At 54.0% G+C, this 22883-nt stretch overlaps 1 protein-coding gene and 1 pseudogene across 1 annotated transcript; one reads left to right on the forward strand and one right to left on the reverse strand.

Annotated features, from left to right (window-relative positions):
• The first annotated feature begins 1788 nt into the window (after positions 1–1788).
• Positions 1789–4320, forward strand: LOC137467035 (serine/threonine-protein kinase pim-1-like). Its single transcript, XM_068178597.1, has 5 exons — positions 1789–2328; positions 2414–2464; positions 2694–3063; positions 3294–3470; positions 3757–4320. Exons 1-5 carry the CDS (start codon positions 1789–1791, stop codon positions 3894–3896), a joined length of 1278 nt encoding a protein of 425 aa, XP_068034698.1. The 3' UTR covers positions 3897–4320.
• Positions 4321–14806: 10486 nt separating this feature from the next.
• LOC137467039 (olfactory receptor 14J1-like) lies at positions 14807–15550 on the reverse strand (annotated as a pseudogene).
• Between the last annotated feature and the right edge of the window lie 7333 nt (positions 15551–22883).

Consider the following 22883-nt stretch of genomic DNA (forward strand, 5'->3'; position numbering starts at 1 on the left):
GCCTTGGCAAGAACAAACAGAGCTTTGAAGACTGCAAGAAGACTGAATCAAGAAAGAAGATTGAATCAACTTCTATTAACAAGAGATGCTGCAAAATGGATGTTCGTTTGTGATGATTAACCCAATTATTGTAGAAAAAATTACTAGTCTTCCTAGAATTTGTATAAGCATATGTAGTCCATGTGAAAAACACGTTCACTCTCCTGTGAAAATGTAAAACGTTTAATAAAAGACAATAGGAGACAAGGACCATGGAGCAAAGGTTATTTATGGCTGGGTGCATCTTGGCACTCAGCCAAGACCACCCTGTTACCTTCAGGGATCCCCCTTAAATACCTTTTCCCTTACATCAGCCTGCTGCATATTCATAGCCCCTTATGCATATCCATAAACGAGTTTACATTTTCCAGGAGCTATTTTACATGGCCCCTCTTTGGGTCTGCCTTTTCAGAGCATGCGTGTTCCTTGGCTGGGGTTTGGCTCCTTCTCTTTATCCCTTCCAGTTCGGGCCTTGGTCCGCACTGCCTTCAGACGGTGAGTGCTGATCGTTGGCAGATCTGTACAGGTGTGCTCATCCTGTGTTCATTGGATGTTATCCCATCCAAGCAGGCATTTTAACACAAGCATACTTCCATCAGCTATTGCACTACTGTGTCTAAGCCTAATTAACAACAAAATTAAAAACTATATATTTGGAACAAAGTTACTTTAACATCACATATATAAAATCCATTTTAATATTTGCGAAAAGCCAATATTATAATATATATCTAGAACACTTCTCTCCTGCAAGTAAGGGCTGACACAGCTCGGCTTCTTCAACCTGGGCAAGAGACTTAGACTTGACCCAACTGTGGCCTTCCAGTACCTGAGGGCAAGCTACAGGAAAGATGGACAGGGACTTTGTACAAGGGCAGGCAAGGACAGGACAAGGGAGAATGGATCCAGGTGGAAAGAGAGTCGGTTTAGGTAAGGAATTCAGAAGAAAGTCTCTCCTGGAACAGGTTGACCAGAGAAGGTGTGGCTGTCCCGTCCCTGACAGTGTTCAAGGCCAGGCTGCATGGAGCTCTAGACAAGCCGGGCTAGTGCAAGGGGTCCCCAGCCACAGCAGGGGGGTTGCAGCCGTGTGATTTTTCAGATCCTTTCCAAACCAAACCATGCCACGACTCCATGATTCTGGGATACTTCCCCTCCTCATCCTCTGGCAGAAAAAGTATCTTGGCCCCAAGTTCCACATTGCAGACCATGTCTTTTGGCAGCCTGCAACTGTCTCAAAAGAGGATGAAAAGAGATGACATTACTGATACGATTTCCCTTTTCTACTCGAAAATTAAATGCTCCACTCCTGTCCACTCTTGCAAAAGTGTCTGAAGAGGCAATTCTTCCCCATGAAATGCTTCGTCTCAGCCAAAGAAGAAAGAAGCCACAAGCCAACACGCTTCTTTATTGCTACATTGTTTGATTTGGTTACTTCTCGAATAGGAATTACTTTGGGGTTTTATTTGTTAGTTTCTCTCTTTCGTTCCGCGGGGCGCGCGGCAGCTCCTCCGTTGGGTTCGCGGAGGCAACGGAAGAACGTTCGCGAGCTCCGGCGGTTCCGCAGCAGCAGCAGCAGCAGCAGCAGCAGCAGCAGCAGCAGCAGCAGCAGCAGCAGCAGCAGCAGCAGCAGCGCTTCTCTCGATCGGTTTTCCGCTCGACTTTCCACTCGCTCCCCATCCCCTTGTCCCTCTCACACTCACTCTATTCCCGTCCCGTCCCGTCCGTGTTCTGCCTCTCCCAGCCCGGCTCATGCCGCGTCCCGCAAGGCGCCGCTCGGCGGGGCCGCCCCGTGCCCGGCCCTGCCCGTCCCGCCGCGGAGCCGCCTCGGCCGGGCTCTCTCCGTACTGGCTGTGGCACTTCTGGAAGTGCCTCTTGCTCTGGTGCTGGCGGAGCAGCGCGGTCTTTTGGCTCCGCCTGGCGCGGGCTCTGGGCTGGCCCCGGCCGAGGCCCCGGCCCCGAACCAAGCCCCTCCCGCGGTTCCGCCCGCAGCCGCCCCGCTGCCGCCCCGCGCCCGCCCCGGCCCCGACAGCGTCGCCAGCAGCTTCCCCGCTCCGAGCTCCGCCGCTGCTCGGCTTGGCCGCCGGCCCCGAGCCGCCGCAGCCCGGGGCGGCTCGGCAAGCAGCAGCGCGCCGGGCGGTCGGGTTCCCGGGGCAGAAGAGCGGGAGCGCGGTGCCGCCCGCACGGGCGGAGAAGCCTCCCCTGGAGCAGCTCTACCGGGAGGGCCCGCTGCTGGGGAGCGGCGGCTGCGGCAGCGTTTACTCCGGGACCCGGCTCGCCGACGGCGCCCCGGTAAGAGACGGGGCCGGAGCGGAGGGGGCGGCGGGCGGCGAGCGGCGGGCGGGGAGCTCAGCCCGGCGCTCGCCTTGGCTTGCAGGTGGCCATCAAGCGAGTGCGCCGGGATCGCATCTCGGAGTGGGCGCGGCTGGTGAGTGAGCGGGGCCAGCGGGAGAAGCCGGCGGGGCATGCCGGGCGGGGCTAGGGCGAGGCCCGGCAGGGTGGCAGCCGGAACGCTGCGAGGGCAGCGAGCGGGGAGTGAGCGGGGGCCGCGCAGCGTCCCGGGCCGGGCAATGGCCAGCGGCGCTGGGGCCGGGCAGGGGGTGCCCAAGGCGCGGCGCAGCATCGGCCCCGCTGAGGGCATCGCTGTCCCCCCGCAGCACAATGGCGCCCTTGTGCCCATGGAGCTGGCGCTGCTGTGGATGGTGTCGTGCCCTGGCTTCCGCGGCATCGTGCGGCTCCTGGACTGGTTCGAGCTGCCCGACGGCTTCGCGCTGGTCATGGAGCGTCCGCAGCGCTGTCAGGACCTCTGGGACTTCCTGGCCGAGCGGGGGTTCCTGACGGAGCCCATGGCGCGGGGGCTGTTCCGCCAGGTGCTGGAGGCCGTGCGGCACTGCACCAGCCGCGGCGTCCTGCACCGCGACATCAAGGCCGAGAACGTCCTGGTCGACCTGGCCACGGGCGAGGCCAAGCTCATCGACTTCGGCTGCGGCACGATCCTCCAGGACACGTTCTACACCCGGATGTCAGGTGAGCCCAAAGCCGGGGCCCAGCCGGGCAGCGGAGGTTCCCCCCTTTGCTGGCAGAGGGGGAAGAGGGAGGCAGGGAGAAAGGGCAGGAGGGGGAATCCTTCTTCAGCCGGCTGCAGCCAAGTTGCTTTTCAGCGGGGCAGGGGCTGGCTGTTGTGGGACAGGAGCTGGCTGGGAGGGAGGGAGGGACGGAGCAGCATGGGCCTGATGAGCTGTGCCCGTGTCCCATAGGAACGCCGGAGTACTGCCCACCGGAGTGGATCCTCGTTGGCTGCTACCATGGCCAGCCAGCCACCATCTGGTCCCTGGGCATCCTGCTCTATGACCTGGTCTGCGGGGACCTTCCTTTCCACACAAACGAGGACATCGTCCGGGGCCAGCTCTTCTTCCCGCCCCGGGTGTCTCAAGGTGGGCATGCGCCTTCAAGGCTCGGGAGGAAGAGCGGGGTTGGGAGGGGGCAGCTGGCACAGAAGCGTCCCGCTCCAGCAGCTAGTGAGGAGGTTGATCTCCTGGGTTAGCTGGAGGAGGTGGCACGTGTGCCTCTGTGCTGCTCTCCTCCGGAAGGGAGGATCGATGGGAAGCTTTTGGCTGCAGCTCCAAGCACTCCTAGTGTGGCTTGGGCACCGTGGAATGTGGGAGAGCACGGACAGGAGCCTTGTCCCGCTGAGCGGCGGTTTGTGGTTTGTCTCTGCAGAGTGCCAGCACCTCATCAGGTGGTGTTTATCCATGGAGCCCGCAGACAGGCCATCACTGGAAGACCTTTTTGAGCATTCTTGGCTGCAGGAGCCCTGCCTGGCCCAGGAGACAGCAGAGATCCATCCCTCTGCTCAGTAGGATCCAGGAGCCCAGCAAGTACCAGCTGCACGCGTCTCGTGGCACTCCAAGAAAACCCCGGAGCGTTTCCCTGTGGCCGCGGCCCGGAGGAGAGAGCACAGCCGAGGAGATGCTTCCGCTGGTCCCCGGCGAGTTGTGGAGGGAGCGGCTCAGTGCTCCCCGTCCCATTGGAGAAGGGGTGGCAGTGCGGTGAAGGTGCCACGGACTGGAACAGGGGAAACATCCCCCTGCAGCTCAATGGCATTGAGATGAGCCCGCAAGCCGAGGCACAGCTGGCGTGTTCTTCTGGAGCACCACATGGAGCTGGGAACACCATCCTCGAGCTGGCCGCTGGCGGGGCAAAGCCGAGTGGCTTTGGCTGCGGCCCCTTCCTGGAGGACACGCTCTGCGCCCCGATGAAATCAAGATGAGTCCCCAGCCGGCGCAGGGGCGGGGGGTGCTCATGCTTCCAGGCATGGCAGGGCTCGGGCTGGCCACGCGCCGCAGGTTCCCTGCTCGGCGGCACTGGGGAATATTAATTTTTCCCCCGGCCGCCAAGCTGCTTTTTGGTGGGAGAGGGGACGGGTGTTGTGGAAGGGGAGCCGGCTCCTGGCCTTGCTGGCAGCTTCTGCCAGCCAGCCTGGCATGGGCTGGGGCGGGGGCAGCCAGCCTGACAAAGCATCCATCCATGTGGATGGGGGCAGCAGAGGGGGACGGGTTCTGAAGCCGTGCCCCAGCTGATCTGATTTGCAGGCCCTTGAGGAAGGGGTGCGTTTAAGGGCGGGAAAGGTGGGGTTTTTTCCCACCCATGGACAGGTTTAATTCTCACATGGAGTGGTCAGACCCTCCTCAGGCCCGTGAAACGGTGACAGGCTTTGTAGCTTCTTGTTTCCAGGTCTTGTTTAGAATTGATTTCATGCAATTGTTCTTTGTTTTCCCAGGAAGATTACACCTGGTGCCCGGACCGGACGGGGAAGAGCCTGAACTGTCCGTGGAGCACCTCCAGTGTCAGCGCTACCCCAGGGGCCATGGTCTGCGGGGACATCCCCTTCAAGAAGGACGAGGACCTCGTGCGGAATCGGCTCCTCTCCTGGCAGCAGGTCTCCAGAGGTGGGCACCCGGCTCCACAGCTGGGCTGGCAGAAGGGCTTCGGGCAGAGGGCAGCGGGCACACGGGCATCCCACCCTTGCAGCTGCTGAGGAGGCTGCTGTGCTGTGCTTAAGCAGAGGAGGTGGAACATGGCCTGCCACGCTGCCCTTCTCTCGAAACAGAGAATGGCTCGGGAGCTTTGGGCTCTGAGCACAGCCAGCAGCCTGGCCCGGGCCCAGGCCATGGTGGGACAGGGGGACAGGAGCCTTCTGTGACTGACCGTGGCTCTCTGATTTCTCTCCGCAGGCTGCCAGCACCTCATGCCGTGGAAACGGCTCCGCTCGGCCTGCCAGTCTGGAGGGCTGGAGGGCGGCGGGTGCTCATTTGCTGTCAAAAATAAATTGGTTTTTTTTTGTCATGTCACGATCACAGCATTTCTTTCATCCTTTTCCAAGGATTTGGCCTCCCTTCCTCCAGGCTAATCTTTTTGTGTCCTTCCTCAGCCACTTGATGGCATTTGGCAGGGGGGGGTTAAGCAATGTTAAAAGTTCAACAACAGCTCCTGTTGCCAACTGCAGCAGCCCCTTCAAGAGCCCTGAGCTACCAGCGAGGTCCACGTCTGCCTTGCAAAAGGGAGTGGTTTGCAGCCATGGGGTTGTCGCCCTGCTGCAAAAGCTGGGAGGAAATAACAAGTGGCAAAATGCCAATTTGGCTCAAGCCCTGCCCAGTTTCTTCATCTTTTCCCTCTGCTCAGTGATAGGCAGGCAGGGCTGGACTCCAGCGAGGTTCAAGCTCTTGGCGCTCCCTGGCATCAAGGGGATCAAGTCAACTCTTGTATGCAGTGACTGCAATAGAGCTCCTGAAGGAAAAAAGGGAATGTCATGAGGTGGGGCCTCCTTCTTGTCCCCTTTGTCTGCCCAGGAGCCCCTTGGAAAGGGAAATGCCCACACGGGTTTATCTGACTCCTTCCCAGCCAGCCTTTCCCTCACTCCCGGGTCTCATTTGCTCCGCAGGCTTCACCAGCTCGCTCAGCTCAGAGGAGCTCTCAGAGGAGAAAACGCTGCCTGGCGTGGGGCTGTCTGATCCCTGTCTCATCTGGATTCCGTTTGCCCTGCTCCCTCCCCCATCCAAGAGACCCAAGGATGCCCCGCAGCCCCACGGTCCTGCAGCAGATGCCGGGCACATTCCCTCCTCTGCTCCTTGGTGGCCCTGGGGAGGCTCCAGAGCCCTCCCTGTGTGTGGGACAGCTGCTGCAGCACCGCTGTGCCTGCGTGCGAGCAGCGCCCGAGGAGCAGCTGTGCAAGTTCTGAGTCTGAAGCGGAATCCTCAGCGCACACAAATGACAACTGGCATCTCAGGGGCTGCCAGGAGAAGCTGAATCGATCTGCTCGCTGCCCTTTCGAGCCATAGCCATGCCGATGCAATTGGAAGAATTGCGCCTGCCCAGGAAGCTCTCAGGTAGAAGAGAAGAGCAAAAGCCACGTGTTTCTGAAACACGAAATGTCAGAATGAGGTTCCTTAACACTAATTTGCTATTTAAGAGGGGATCATTTATTGAGGCCTGAGGTCCAGTGAGGGATAAATCCTAACCTGACGTGGACATGTAATTCTACCAGTGTGTTGCTCATATACAGTTGCTAAATGCCAATCACAATTTACCCATTTCCATAAATCCCACCCCAAGTTCCCAGATTCAGTCCTTGTTTTCTCTATCACTGCACCCTTGAGCCAGATGTCTTCTTCTTCTCTTCCAGCCATCCTTGCTGGGAAAGCAGCCCCTGCATGCCTTGTTCCTGTGCTGGAAGTTCACAGGCTAGGTAAAAATGGAATGAACCCTTTGGGCACCAAGGCCAAGGCTTTGTGTGGCCAGGCAGGGGCAGGCAGGAGGCAGAGCTGTCAGCAAAGGAAGGGGCCAGCGAGGTGGGGCAGCCGGGGGATGACGACAGCCTGCAGGGACAGAGGCCAGGGCAGGGACACCGCAGGACAGCCTGGGCTGCAGAGGGCACAGGGATGTGCAGCAGCTGCAAGGCCCTGACAGAGCCAACCTGTGCAGCCCTTTGGCCATGGCTGCTGGCCCTGGGCCTGAGGCCACGAGGGGACAAGTGACCCTCGCAGCCCTGGGGCCTCATTGCCTCCTTGTCCCTGCTCAGCAGCCTGGCAGGGGCTGCCCCATGGTCCAGCCCTTGGCATGGCACATCCCCACATGCCAGTGCCCATCCCGGGAAGAGCCCTGAGCAAGGAGGGAGGGACAGGATCTGCCTTGCCAGGGGCTGGGGCTCAGCCTTGGCCCTTTGCATTCCTGAAACACATCCAGGTTTGCTCAGCGCCAGAGACACCTTTGCCTTGTTTGTCCCCACCTGTCATCAGTGCCTCCAGTTCTCTGCTCTGCCTGGGGCCTGGGGACACTTTGATATGAATTGTGTCCTTGAGTGGAACCCATTAACAGTTAAAGAAAGTTTGGACTTTGAATCTGACTTTTTGAGTTCTTGAGAAGCTCTTTGAGCACACTCTGAGGGACTGGGTCTGATGCAAACAGCACCAAAGCCCCAGAGGTCATTAAAGTCCTGGTGCTGTGTCTGTGCTGCTGAGCTGGGCTGGGCTCCTGGCCCAGAGGCAGCTCCTGGCAAGGGCAGCGCTGCAGAGAGACAGCTCTGGCCAGGAGCAGCTCCTGTGCACAGCCCAGCAGGGCTGGGGCACTGCCAGGGCATCCCAGGGACACGAGCAGGGCACAGACAGAGCTCACAGGGGCTCAGCACTGGCAGGGGCTGTGGGGTGTCGCAGAGGGGGCTGTGTCACAGCAGCTCTGTGGCTGTGTCACGGAGGCACAGAGCAGCTGTGATGTCAGAGAGGGGCTATGAGACTGCACAGAGTGGATTTGTGTGAGGTCAAAAACTGGGCTATGACATCACAGAGCATGTTGTGTGAGGTCATCAAGCAGCTATGGCATGATAGAGAGGACTGTGTGACATCACAGAGCAGGCTGTGACATCATGGCATGGCTGTATGACATCATAGAGCAGGCAGTGAGGTCAAAGTGTGTGCTGTGACATTACAGAGTGGCAGCATGACATCACAGGGAGGGTTTTGTGGCATCACTGAGGGGGTTGTGACATCACAGGGCAGGCTGTGACATCATAGAGAAGGGTCTAAGGCAATAGAGTAGATCCTGCCATCATAGAGGGTGGCTCTGTGACAACAGAGAGTGGGTTGTGACATCACCGGGCAGCTGTGTGACATCACAGGGGTGTGTGACCTCACAGGGGCTCTGTGAGGTCACTGGGGAGGTCACTCCACCCCAGCCCCCCCTCCCAGTTCCCCCAGAGAAGTCCAACGCTGCTCGTGCACAGAGGGGTCCCCTGTCCCCCCGGGTCCCCCCGCCCCCAGCGCCGCAGCCTCACCCTTCCCCCAGGTGGGACTTGGGGTCATTTGGTCGCTCAGGAGCTGGGCTGGGGGCTCCAGAGGTGGCTGTGGAGCATTGCCTGTGCTGTGCCAGGGACTGGCAGACACTGCTGGGCTGGGATAGAGGCTCTGGGGGGATTGGGCTTCCAGGGCAGGGCAGGGCTGGGGTTCCAGGGCAGGGCAAGGCTGGACCTGCCCCTTCCTTTCCACACATGAAATGTTTCCAGCCAGCAATCTCCTCCAGTCTGTCACAACAGGCAGTGTTGGAGGTGAAATCCCAGTTCTGGCCATGAGCACCTGGACAAGAAGGACAGTTCTTTTCCACAGCAATGAAAGCCCCAGGTCTCAGCTCATTTCTGGTTTGATTGCCTGGATTTTGTTTGGTTTTGTTGTTGCTTTGTTTCCTTGGTGTGCCTGAAGCGTCCAGTCAGGAGCAGAGTGACTCTTGCCAAGGAACTTTGCCGTGCTGTCACTTAATATTAATTCTGGTTTTTGCTGATCCCTTGCTGGGGATTTTTTCAGCGCTCTCAAGCCCTCGTTGGTAACAGGGTGAAGGAGCCCTGGCCCAGGCTCTGGCCCTGGGGGACACAAGGACACTGCCAGGGCGTCCCTGTCCCCCTGTCCCACCCCCCACAGCCCCAGCCCCCGTCCCCGTGTCAGGCTCTGGGGTCGATCTCGTGGAACATCCTCTGGGGGAGGCTGCGGCGCCGGGGGCGGGGGGACCCGGGGGGACAGGGGACCCCGCTGTGCACGAGCAGCGTTGGACTTCTCTGGGGGAACTGTGAGGGGGGGCTGGGGTGGAGTGACCTCCCCTGTGACCTCACACAGCCCCCTGTGATGTCACACAGCCCCTGTGATGTCACACAGCCCACTCTGAGATGTAACAGGCCACCTGAGATTTCATAGGAGTGCCCTGTGATGTCACAGCCTGCTCTTTGAGGTCCCAGTCTGCTCTGTGATGTCACAAAACCTGCCCTGTGATGTCACAGCCCAGCCTGTGATGTCACAGACACCCTGTGATGTCACAGCCAGCTCTATGATGGCACAGCCGCCTTTGTGATGTTATGCAGCCTCGCTGTGATGTCACAGCCTGCTCTGTGATTTCACAGTCAGCTCTGTGATGTCACAACCTACTCTGTATTGTCTCAGCCTTCTCTGCGACATCACACAGCTGCTCTGTGAAGTCACAGAGCCCTTTTCTATGATGGCAGAGTCTTCTCTGTGGCCTCACAGCCTGTTCTGTGATGTCACACAGCCAGCCTGTAATGTCACAGCCAACTTTGTGACATCACAACCTCCTCTGTGATGTCACAGCCTGCTCTGTGATGTCACAGCCTGCTCTGTGATGGCAGAACTCACTTAACATGTCACACAGCACCTCTGTGGGCTCACAGACCCACCCTGTGATGTCACAACACCTTCAATGATGGAACACAGCCACCCTATAATGTCACAGCACACTCTTTGACCTCACAGCTTGCTCTGCTCTTTGATGTCATACAGGCATCCTGCGATGTCACAGCCTGCTCTGTGATGTCACATAATAAACCAGTGATGTCACAGCCAACTATATGATGTCACAGCCTGCTCTGTGATGTCACATAATCACAGAATTGATGGGTTGGAAGACACCTTTAAGATCATCAAGTCCAGCCCATGCCATAACACCACCTCAGCTAAACCATGGCACTGAGTGCCACATCCAGTCTTTTTTTAAACACATCCCAGGATGGCGACTCCACCACCTCCATGGACAGACAATTCCAGTACTTTATCACCCTTTCCATAGAAAACTTTTTTCCTAATGCCCAACCTAAATTTCCCTTGGTTCAGCTTAAGACACTGTCCTCTGGACCTGTCAGTTTGAGAAGAAAGAGACCGACCCCCACCTGACTGCAACCACCTTTCAGGGAGTGTGGAGAGTGATAAGGTCACCTCTGAGTCTTCTCCAGGATAAACAACCCCAGCTCCCTCAGTCATTCCTCACAGGACTTGTGTTCCAGACCCCTCACCAGCCTTGTTGCCCTTCCCTGGACACGCTCCTGCTCCTCCATGTCCTTCCTAAGTGGGAGGGCCCAGAACTGGACACAGCACTCGAGGAACGGTGCCAGTACAGGGGAAGAATGCCAAGTACACAAGTGCCAAGTACAGGGGAAGAATGACCTCCCTGCTCCTGCTGGCCACACCATTCCTGATCCAGGCCAAGAGTCAGTGGCCTTCTTGGCCACCTGGGCACACTGCTGGCTCATGTCCAGCCTGCTGTCAACCAGTGCCCCCAGGTCCCTTTCTGCCTGGGCACTGTCCAGCCACACCGTCCCCAGCCTAGAGCTGTGCAGGGGGTTATTGTGGCCAAAATGCAGGACTGGGCACGTGGACTTATTAGACTTCATCTTACTGGAATCTTCCATCTATCCAGCTGTTCCAGGTGTTCCTGCAGAGCCCTTCTGCCTTCCAACAGATGGACACATGCTCCAAGTTTAGTGTCATCTGCAGATTTACTAATGAAAAGCTCAATCCCCTCATCCATGTGGTCAATAAAAATATTGAACAGAGCTGGCCCAGCACAGAGCCCTGAGGGACAGCACTGGTGACTGTCCCCAGCTGGATGCAGCACCGCTCACCACCACTCTTTGGGCCGGCCATCCAGCCAGTCCTGAACCCAGCACAGAGTGCTCCTGTCCCAGCCGTGGGCTGCAGCTTTTCCAGGAGTGTGCTGTGGGAGACAGTGTCAAAGGCCTGGATGGAGTCCAAATGGACACATCCACAGCCTGTCCTGCATCCACCAGGAGGGTCACCTGGTCATGAAAGGAGACCAGGTTGGTCAAACACGACCTAGCCCTCCTAAACCCCTGCTGGCTGGGTCTGACACCCTGGCCATCCTGGAAGTGCTGTGTGATGACACTCAGTGTGAACTGTTCCATGACCTTACTGGGTACTGAGGTCAGGCTGACTGGCCTGGAATTACCAGGATCCTCCTTCCCACCCTTGCTGTGAATGGGTGTCACATTGGGCAGCTTCCAGTCATCTGGGACCTCACCAGTGAGCCAGGACTGCTGGTAAATGATGGAGAATGGCTTGGCAAGCTCATCTGCCAGCTCCCTCTTCACCCTGGGCTGGATCCCATCTGGCCTCATGGATTTATGAATATGCAAGCAGCTCAGCCGGTCTCCGACTGCCTCCTCCTAGATAACAGTGGTCCACTCTGCTCCCTGAAACCATCTACCAACACAGAAGTACAGTTGTCCTGAAGGCAAATCGTCTTCTCACTAAAAACTGAGGCAAAAAATGCCATTAAGCACCTCTGCCTTCTCCTCATCTGCAGTTATTAAATTCCCTTCCACATCTAATAAAGAACAAAGGTTGGTCTTACCCTTTCTTTTACCATTGATGTATTTATAAAAATATTTTTATTATCCTTTACAGAAGCTGCCATTTTAAGTTCAAACTGAGCTTTGGCCTCCCTAATTTCTTCACTTCATGCCCTAGCAAGCCCCCTAAATACTTGCTGAGAGACCTGACCCTCCTTCCAAAGATGATACATCCTCTTTTTATTCCTAAGTTCCTTCAAAACCTCCTAGCCCATCCAGGCTAGATGTTTGTTTAGTCGACTCGTCTTTCGGCACACAGGGACAGTCTGTTCCTGCGCCCTCGAGATCTCTGTTTTGAAGCATGCCCACCTTTCCTGAACTCCTTTGTTTTTAAGGGCTGCTTCCCAAGGAACTCTCTGAATAAGTCTCCTAAGTAGGCCAAAGTCTGCCCTCCGGAAGTCCAATGTAGGAGTTTTATTGGTGTTCTTCCTCATTTCACCAAATATTGAGAATTCTATAATTTCATGATCACTGTGCCCCAAGTGACCTCCAACCACCACATCTCCCACCAGCCCATCTCTATTTACAATCAACAGATCCAACATAGTCCCTCCCCTGGTGGGCTCAACCACCAGCTGCAACTAAAAATTGTCCTCCACAAACTCTAAAAATTTCCTGGATGGCCTTTATTGAGCCCACCTCAGCTGGGCTGCTGATTTCACCCCTAACTCAGGCTTACCACCCATGAGCCTGCTTCCAGACAACCCAGCTACATCTCCCTCCCCCTCCAGACCTAGTTTCAAGCCCTCTCAACAACTTCTGCCAGATCATGAGCTAAAATTCTTCTGCCCTTCACAGAAAGATGGAGCCCGTCTGGTCCAAGCAGGCCAGGTGCTGTAAAAGTTGCCCCATGATTGAAGAATACCAAATTTTGTCGATGACACCATCCCTTGAGCCACTCGTTGATAATGTGAGCTCTCCTATTGCTTTCAGCATTTTTCTCAGACTCCAAAGGGACTGAGGAAAAGACTGTCTGTGCCCCTGACCTGACCCAATGCCCTAAAGTCCCTTTTAATTGCCCTGACACTCCTGTTTCCAATCTCATCGCTGCCAGCCTGGGGTATCAGCAGTGGGCAATAATCAGAGGGCTGAATCAGCCCAGGCAGTGTGTCAGTGATATCCCGTACCCGGGCCCCAGGGAGGCAGCAGACCTCTCTGTGGGGTGGGTCTGGTTGACATATGGGGCCCTCTGTTCCCCTCAGGAGGGAGTCACCCACCACAATTATCCTTCTTTCCTTTTTGATGTTAGAGGTGCTGATCTGTCTCACAGATAAATCATAACTGGGAGGTTCACTGGGCAGATAATTTTCTTCTAAACCATCTGGCTGACTCTCCAGATCCAGGGGATCATACTGAATCTGAAGTGGCACCTGGCTTGGGAGAGGGGGTTGGGGGGGATTTTTATTATTACCTCCTCAAGTAGGTACCCACTCCCACTCCCCTTCATCGGCCAGGTGTCCTTCTATAGCCTGACAGTGGGAGGTGTGGGAGACAGCGGGAACCAAGGAGAGCATTGCTGCCCTGCCAGACCTCATGGAACCAAGGATCCATTGTGACACTGCAGGGCCCAAGGATCCAATGGACCCTGTGACACCAGAGGGACATTGTGACACTGGGAGGCCCCATGGAATGATGGAGACAATTGGGACACTCTGGGGCCTCATGGACCCGTGGTGACACCAAGTTGTCTGGGGGTGTTGATCTGCTGGAAAGCATGAGGGCTGTGCACAGGGCCCTGGACAGGCTGGATCCATGGCCCAAATCCAACAAGGTGAGGTTTAAAAAGTCCAAGTGCTGGGTTCTGCACTTTGGCCACAACAACCCCTGCAGCGCTACAGGCTGGGGACAGAGTGGCTGGACAGCAGCCAGGCAGAAAGGAACCTGCAGGGACTGATGGACAGCAGGCTGGACATGAGCCAGCAGTGTGCCCAGGTGGCCAAGAAGGCCAATGGCTCCTGGCCTGGATCAGGAATGGTGTGGCCAGCAGGAGCAGGGCAGTGATTCTTCCCCTGTGCTCAGCACTGGTTGGGCAGCACCTCGAGTGCTGTGTCCAGTTCTGGGCCCCCCAATTTAGGAAGGACCTGGAGGGGCTGGAGCATGTCCAGAGAAGGGCAACAAGGCTGGTGAGGGGTCTGGAGCTCAAGTCCTGTGAGGAACAGCTGAGGGAGCTGCAGTTGTTTATCCTGGAGAAGAGGAGGCTCAGGGGACACAAGGCAGTGTCAGGGCACAGGTTGGACTTGATGATCTCCAAGGTCTTTTCCAGCCTTGCTGATTCTGGGATTCTCTGAAACCACCCTGGGAGCAATTGCAGGAGGAGCCCTGGGCCTCCTCTTCAGAAGCTCCAGCAGCCCAGGTCCCTCAGCTTCTCCTCACAGCCCCAAAGCCCATCCTGTCAGTCCTGCATAGCCTCTGCAGCCCCTCCTCACTGCCCAGAACAGGCAGCCCCACAGCCAGACACAGCAGCCCAGATGTGCCCCCCTGGCCTGGGCTGCCTCTGGCAAGGGAGCAGCACGAGGCACTGCAGGAGCCTGCAGACAATTCCTGCAGCACTTGTGGGATGATCCTGCTCCCCAAGGGACGATCCCATGGTGCCAGGTCAGGAACTGGAATGGGGAGTGGGGCCAGAGAGGAAAGGGCAAACAGGGATGGGCTGTGTGCAGGGGAGGGAACAGGGGTGAGGAAGAGAAATAAATTTGTAGCAGGAAGAGTAAAGAAAGCAAAGGTGTAGCCAAGGAAATGCTCAGGGCAGTTTGGGGGTGGCTGCCAGGCAGCCCTGGCTCTGAGCAGCAGCATCTGCAGTGGAACAGGAAACTCCCAGCTGATGGGAACAAACTTTCTGGCTGACTGCAGAGGCCAGGATAAAGCTGAGTGGTTTCCCTGGTGTCCCCCAGCCCTTCCTGGCCCCAGGGGCTGATGGCATTTGTGCTCCCTCAGGTTCATGTCCCCACAGCAGCAGCATGGGGGTGCTCCCGCCTGCTGTGTGCAATGCAAACAGGGGCTCTTGACGTTTCTTTGTGGACAACATTAATATGTAAAACAAAGAAAAAGAACCTCCAAAAGGAAAACAACAGAAAGTATCAAAGATGACATTTATTACAAGTGATTTGCAGAAATTGGCCAGCAGTTTAATGTTCCCGAAACCATCCAGTCATCAGTGTCCACACTGCAGCCTTGAGCTCCTGGTTCCTCAGGCTGTAGATGAGGGGATTCAGGGCTGGAGGCACCACTGAGTACAGAACTGACACTGACAGATCCAGGGATGGGGAGGACATGGAGGAGGGCTTCAGGTAGGCAAGAGTGCCAGTGCTGAGGAACAGGGAGGCCACGGCCAGGTGAGGGAGGTAGGTGGAAAAGGCTTTGTGCCGTCCCTGCTCAGAGGGGATCCTCAGCACGGCCCTGAAGATCTGCACATAGGAGAAAACAATGGACACAAAACAGCCTAAATATAGAAGAGCACTTAGTACAATAAGCCCAGCTTCCCTGAGTTTGCAGTGTGATCTTGAGGATCTGGGGGATTTCACAGAAGAACTGGTCCAGGGCATTGCCATGGCACAGGGGCAGGGAAAATGTATTGGCTGTTTGCAGCAGAGCATTGAGAAAGCATTGAGCACTGGCCCAGGCAGCTGCTGCCATGTGGGCACAAGCTCTGCTGCCCAGGAGGGTCCCATAGTGCAGGGGTTTGCAGATGGACACGTAGCGGTCATAGCACATGATGGTCAGGAGAGAAAGCTCTGTTCCAAGGAAGAAGAAAACCAGAAATACCTGTGCAGCACATCCTGTGTAGGAGATGGTGCTGGTGCCCCAGAGGGAATTGTGCATGGCTTTGGGGACAGTGGTGCAGATGGAGCCCAGGTCGCTGAGGGCCAGGTTGAGCAGGAAGAAGAACATGGGCGTGTGCAGGTGGTGGCCGCAGGCTACGGCGCTGATGATGAGGCCGTTGCCCAGGAGGGCAGCCAGGGAGATGCCCAGGAAGAGGCAGAATTGCAGGAGCTGCAGCTGCCGCGTGTCTGCCAGTGCCAGCAGGAGGAAGTGGCTGATGGAGCTGCTGTTGGATGTTTCTTCACTCTGGGAATCATGGACTATTGAAAGAAGATATTGACAAGACGGGAAAGATTTCAGTGTGTCATTCCTATGCTTTTTTATTAGGAATCCCCCCAAAAATACTTCTCCTTGTTGGCTAAACTTTGCTCAGCCTTTTTTCACTGAGGTAAGGTTTGTGCTGCTACCTCATCTTCGACACTGCTCTCAGCCTGAACACTGGGGAGCCCATAGGGAAAACAGGGCTTGCTGTGCCCCAGTGCAGTCAGACCTGCGGGTCCCACACAGGAGCCCTTTGCTCATTTCAGCTTCCTCTGTTTCAGGGTGATCCCACACCCAACATGCCTGAACAATGCAGTGGCCTTTTTGAAGACTTCAATTTCATTGTCAGCATCTCTAAATTCTTCTACCTTTCCCTGTGCAGCTGGAAATGGAGGGATACCAAGGGTTGGTCTGGCTTTCTGCTTTTTTTGTCAGTGCTACCCAGAGTGCTTTTGTCACAGGAAACTCAGACTTTTTGTCACAGGCATCATGATTAGCAGATCTTGAAATGCTCTCAAGTCCCTGAGCACTAAGTCACGGAGAATTAAAGCCACACAGGCCACATTTTCAGTGCTCAAACACAGCCCTGTTGCTGCTGCTGCTGCTGCTGCTGCTGCTGCTGAAATAGAATCAACTGACAGAGGCCATCACAGAAATTGCCTCTGGCGTGTCAAATCAAATGAAAAAATCCACCAGGAGAAAGAGAAGCCAGAACTTTTCGACTCACTTCATTGTTTCTTCTGAGCAGCAGCAGAAAATGGAGATGCCCAGAGATATTTCCAGCTGCTGCTGATCCCAGTGGAGCCCAGCCTGCTGCCCTGTCCCAGCTTTCCCACCCTCCAGCAGACGCCCTGGTTCCCTGCAGGTGCCGTGGGATGGCACTCAGGAGGATCTGCTCCAAGGCCTTCCCCTGGAGCACGCTCAGGCTGCCAGGCCTATGGATCCTGGATCATCCTTCCCACCGAGCCTTCCTGTGCACGGCTGCTCCATTTGCACCTTTGCGCTCAGCTCGGACTTCTCCACTTCACCAGGAGAGCTGGGAAAGGATGGAGAGCAGCCTGGCAAGCTCTTTCTGCAGCTCCCTCTTTACCCTCGGGGAGGGAGAACATTCCACAGGAAAGCAACTGGTGCCACAAGGAGCCGGTGGCCTCAGGCACCTTTGGGGATGGAACAAGGCCTTGGTTTGACATAAGTGAGCACAAGCAATTCACGTGAGTAAACAAGTAATTAGCACAGACATACCTAAGTACTTAGCACCAGTTAGCATAACAAAAACCTGATGGCCTAACTTGACATGAGAGTGACCTGACAAAAAGCTTTAGACACAGTCTACCAGAAGAACTAAGGGCAAGTGTGGAATCAGCCCTGTGCAGGGAAGCCCTGAGGAAGACTTTGTGCTGCTTTGGGGCATCGCGACCGCTCCTGGCCAGGGCCTGGACATCAGCTTCAAGTATGGGAATCTGACAGAATGTATTTCTAACCACCTGCCTATGGAATCACCTCAGCAGTGTGAAGATGGATGGTGATTTTGATACAAATCCTACATCAACCCACTGAAATTTATATGTGGCAGAGAAACACTTTAGTGGGGTGCAGACCCCTGTCCTCCTGCCAGGTCAATCAAAGGGCTTTTGGCTGACAATGCATTTGTCTGCTGATTTGTTTGAATGAGGGAGACCCCTCAGGACTGCTGTATCCTGAGGGAACACCGTTGGCCTTGGCCTGTAGGCACCTGCTCAAGCTTAAAATCAGCTGCCTCAGCTCCCAGGACCTCTCTTGGCCAGCATCCTGACGTGGATGCAGGACTGCTGTGAGGCACTGCTGGGACCCAGCGGGACAGGACCAGCTGTCTCGTGTCCACGTAGCACCCCTCACACAGCCAGGGCCATCCCGAAACCAGACAAACACTCACGTGTCAGCACAGGGGAGCAAGGAGCACTGGGCTCCTCTCAGGGTATCTCAAAGTTCAAGAATCCAACACAGCACTGGTAAATTTTTGGGGGGACCAAGGACTTTGAGTATCAAAAGGGAAACTCCAATTTGTAGAGAGGGAAGTTAAATGCCTAGGACATGGGATTTGTCAGGGGAGCTGGCGGCTGAACCCTGAGAGAATTGCAGGGATAGCCTCACTCCCATGACCAAAAACTAAGAGAGAAGTCAGAAGGTTTTTAGGCCTGTTGGGATATTGCAGGCTATGGATTGAAGGATACACGCAGGCCATCAGGTTCTTGTTTGAAAAGTTAGTAGAAGAAGAGATTAGGTGGGAAGAAGATGACAAGCAAATTTTGAAGCTTTAAAGCAAAAATTAGTCAGTGCAGCAGCACTGAGTCTTTCTGCCTTAGACAATCCCTTCTATCTGTTTGTGGATATAGAAAAAGGGGCAGCACATGGAGGGTTAGCCCAGGACCGGGGAGGATCCAGGAAACCAGTGGCCTATTTATCAAAACTTCAAGACCCTGTCAGCTGGGGGCGGCCAACCTGCATTCAGGCAGTGGCAGCGAGCGCCCCACTCGTAGAACAAAGCAAAAAATTAACCTTTAGAGGAAAATTGAAAATATATACCACTCCCTCAGTAAGGAGTATCCTCAGCTAAAAGGCTGAGAAATGGCTCACTGATTCCCAAGTACTAAAATATGAAGCCATCTTAATAGATAATGGTTTAGAGCTAGTCGTGAGTAACCAACTCAACCCTGCCCAGTTTTAGATGGAAAACCAGGTGAGGAATTAATATATAATTGCCTAGAAGTTATAAACTATCAAACTAAAGTAAGAGAGGACCTAACAGATCAACCACTCCAAGGTGGAAAACGATTGTACATCGATGGATTTTCACGGGTAATCCAGGGCACAGGGTATTGGGGTAGGCTATAGCAGATGAAGAGTTAGTGGCCCTAGAAAAAGGAAAGTTACCTTCCAACTGGTCAGCCCAAGCATGTGAGTTGTATGCCCTAAAGTGAGCTCTGGAAATATTCACACAGAAAAGAGAAACAATATATACAGACTCAAAATATGCTTTTGGAGTAGTGCATACCTTTGGAAAAAATTGGGAAGAAAGTGGGCTATTAAATTCAAGGGGAAAGGAACTAAAAACTTCTTTTAGAAGTGTTAGAAACCTTACAATTACCAGAAGTGGCAGCAGTATATGTTAAAGGACATAAAAAAGGGGTGACTCAAGAAGCACAAGGGAACCATTTAGCAGATTTAGATGCTACAAATCCAGCCGAATCAGGGACAGAAAAATTAATGATAGCATTAACCCCCATGAGAGAAATGGAAGAAATCCCCATATTCAGTGAGACAGAAGGGAAAGAATTCCTCAAAACAGGAGCCAAGAAAGATAACAAAGGGAAGTGGAGATTAGCAGATGGGAGGCAAATGTTGAATAAACCCCTTGCCAGGAAAATGCTAGAAGGCACACATGGAATAACACATTGGGGTACACAAGCGCCAAGTGATCAATTTCTAAGGGACTGGGCCTGCATAGGAATTTTTGGGATAGCTAAGCAGGTAATTGACAGGTGTGTGATATGCCAACAAGTAAATGAGAAGGTCATGAGGAAAACACCCAGAGGAGGGCGAGAACTAGCCTTACAGCCCTTTCAAAACATCCATGGAGACTTTACCGAGCTTTCCCAGGTACAACGGTGGAAGTTTTTACTAGTGATAGTAGGTGACCTGACTCATTGAGTAGAGGCGGTACCCACGGTTAAAGCCAATGCCAATGTTGTGAGTAAAACACTTCTAGAATCAATCATTCCCCGATATGGGGGACAGGATTGATTCAGACCACCATGGGATGGTGAACAGGATTGATTCAGACCAGGGAACTCATTTCACCTCTAAAATATTGCAAAAAGTTGTTCAAACCCTGGGAGTAAAATGGGAATTGCACACTCCATGGCATCCACAGAGTTCTGGTCACATTGAGAGGATGAATCAAACTCTTAAAAGAGCTCTAGTTAAGCTGATGATGGAAACCCAGATGTCATAGATAAAATGTCTCCCTTTAGCCTTGTCAAGATTTAGAACCCAACCTCAGTCAGATCTGGGAGTCTCACCCTATGAAATGATGTTTGGGTTACCCTTTTTGACCTCACCCCAGAGGGTTGCCATCTATGAGGAAGGGGAAGCCAATGCCAAGAAATATGTTATGTCTATAGCAGAAACCTTAGAAGGGCTAAGAGATAAAGGGGCAATTCCTCAAACTACCACCCTGGATTTCAAAATTCATAACATTAATTCTGGAGATTGGGTCAAGTAATGATCAAGTCATGGAGAGATCAGCCTTTAACTCCTCAATGGGAAGGTCCCTTTCAGGTACTGCTCACCACCAAATCGGCCGTGTGAACTGCAGAGTGGGGATGGACTCATGCCCACAGATGGACTCAGGCCAACAGAGTTAAAGGCCCAATAGAAGAACACAAAGAGTGGACTATAACATCCAGGCCTCGTGAAACAAGATTGACTCTCAGGCTGAGACTGAAAGACAACCAGAAAAACACCAAGACGCCCAAAGTCAAGCTTCCACCAACCAGTTTGAGAACTGTCTTCCTGTTTTAATGGGTGAGAATTACCAGCACCTGTTGAGGGGAAGTACACAAGGGACTGTAAGAGGTAATGGGACAGCTTCTTTAAGAAAATAAGACAAAAGAAGGAGGGCAAGACCCCTTTGTCCGCTTCCAAGAAGATGGCATAGCCCTGCTGTGGGTAGCAACCCCGTAGGCATGGTAAGGTAGGGACAAAAGGCCATATCGGACCACTGTCATTCCCCAGCTGTCTTTGAATACAACAGGGACTGGAGGGCGAGACCGAGCTGGCCTCTGGACCCCTAAGATACACTGACTATGGGTAGCAACCACATAGGCATGATAGATGGGAGTCAAAGCCATCCTGGACCTCTGTTAGGCCCTTTTGTCCATTCCAAATAAGTGAGTCTAAGGAAAACCTGAGATTTTTCTCCTGTTCCCGCTGTCCTTGCCCACATCAACAAATGCTAGTATGACTCATTCAAGAGAGAGAGAATTTTTAATTAAATGTTCAAGCAAAATGACATATAGAAAAAGAAGGGTTTGTTATAGATGAGTAATCCTATGGTTGACTCTCACAGTTAAGGGGTGAATATTAAGTATATGTTAAGAGAAGTTGTGTAGGTGGATAGTTATCTTTCCCTTCCCCCTTGCATTGTTATCATGGGATGCCCTCAGTAGTCAGGGCATTTGGGAGGGTCGGCTTGTTGCTATGGCAGCGCCTGAGCTCCAATCAAGCTGTAAGAAAGTGATCTCCACCACTGGACAGCAAAGGAGGAGTGGATTGACAAGACTTTGGGAGGGGCTGGAGATATAAAAGACAGAACATCCATTTTGTAGATGAGCACATGGTGATTGAATCCTTTGCTCCGGAAACTGCATTTATTCTTTATTCACTCTTCTGTTGAATTTTGAAAAGGTCTTAATAAACCAGTTAAATTTTTGAAAGTGAAAATTGTTTGTCACATGGGGTTGGGGAATGTGGGGCAAGGTTGTCCACACTGGGTCAGACCTCAAGGTAAAACTTCTCTGACCTGGCTAGACCTCCTTAGGAGTGGCCCTACATCAATATCAATCACAGAATGCTGCAATCAGCTCTTCTCTAAAGAGAACAGTAATAAAAGACACTCTTTAAAATGGGAATACATATTTCTTAGAAGCACTTTGAAATATTTCTCCATAACTGTAAAAGGAAACATTCCTAAGGAACTACATTAGAGCAGAGGGAAATAAAGGCAGAGCCATGATTTGGTAAGACGTGCTTATCCTAAAGAGCCCTGTGGAGCATTTGGAGCTGAGCCCTGGAACCTCAGGGCCTGAGAGGAGATTGCACAAATCTTTCCAGGAGTCAAAGTCAGAGAAAAAACCCAAAGTGTCTCAAAGCATTAATGGGTGCCACTGAGGTCCATCCCCAACACAGGCTCCTCATGGACTCCTTGGAGCAGAGAACAGGAGGCCAGGATGGCACAAAAACCTCTCAGAGACTCAGTGTGGAAAGGAAAATCCAAAGTACCTTAAACTCCTTGAGTATCTCAAAGTATTAATGAGCCCCACTGAGTGTTGTTCCTGACAAAGCCTCTCCAGGGACTAATTACAGCAGATAATTGGAGGCCATGATTGCTCAAAGCTCTCAGAGACTCCAAGGCAAAAGCCAAAGCCAAAGTGCTTTGAAAAACCTGCAGTCCCTGGGAGCATGAAGGAGCCCCCAGGGCCATTCCTGAGCAAGGCTCCCCAGGGACTCCTTCCAGCAGATCCTTGAGGCCACTGGGATGTAGGCTAGGGGGGGATGCAGAGGGCAGGACAAGGGGCTGACAGTGCCCAGCCTGGCTGGGGCTGTGCCAGGAGGCCCCAGTGCCTCAGGACAAGGTGTCTCCTGACAGCCCTTGGTGGCACAGACCCTGCTGTGTCCCAGGGCACCAGGACTTGGCTTCTCTTTGTCCCCAACTGTCATCAGTGCCTCCAGTTCTCTGCTCTGCCTGGGGCCTGGGGACACTTTCTCAGTCGTGTCCCTCAGTGGGACCCATTAAAAGTCAGAGAAACTTTGGAGCTGGACTGTGACTTGGAGCTCTGGAGAGGTTTCTGCAGCTCCCTTTTAGGGCCTGATGTTCAGGGCCTGAGCACAAAGCCCCAGAGGGTCATTAAAGTCCTTGTGCTGTGTCTGTGCTGCTGAGCGGGGCCAGGCTCCTGGCACAGAGGGTGATCCTGGCAACCAAGGAGAGCTTCAAAAGCACATTTCTCTGGATGAGCAGCTCTTCTCCCAGCCCAGCAGGGCTGGGGCACTGCCTGCAGCCAGCCCGGGCACAGCACAGAAGCACAGAGAGCTTCCATCAGTCAGGGCTGGGAAGGTGCTGAGAAGTGCCTGGGGCAGAATTCCTGGCAGCCCTTGGCACAGGAACCTCTGGCTGCAGGACAATGCAGCTGCAGCTCCTGGAGTGATCTCCTACAGCTGGAACATCCCAATGCCCACAGACCCTGTGAGTACATTCTCTGATCATCTCTTGTGCAGAGCAGCCAGGGGTGCCCAGGGCTGTCCTGCAGAGCAGGGT

This window comes from Anomalospiza imberbis, unplaced genomic scaffold (assembly GCF_031753505.1).
Source record: "Anomalospiza imberbis isolate Cuckoo-Finch-1a 21T00152 unplaced genomic scaffold, ASM3175350v1 scaffold_507, whole genome shotgun sequence".
Lineage (NCBI taxonomy): Eukaryota > Metazoa > Chordata > Aves > Passeriformes > Viduidae > Anomalospiza > Anomalospiza imberbis.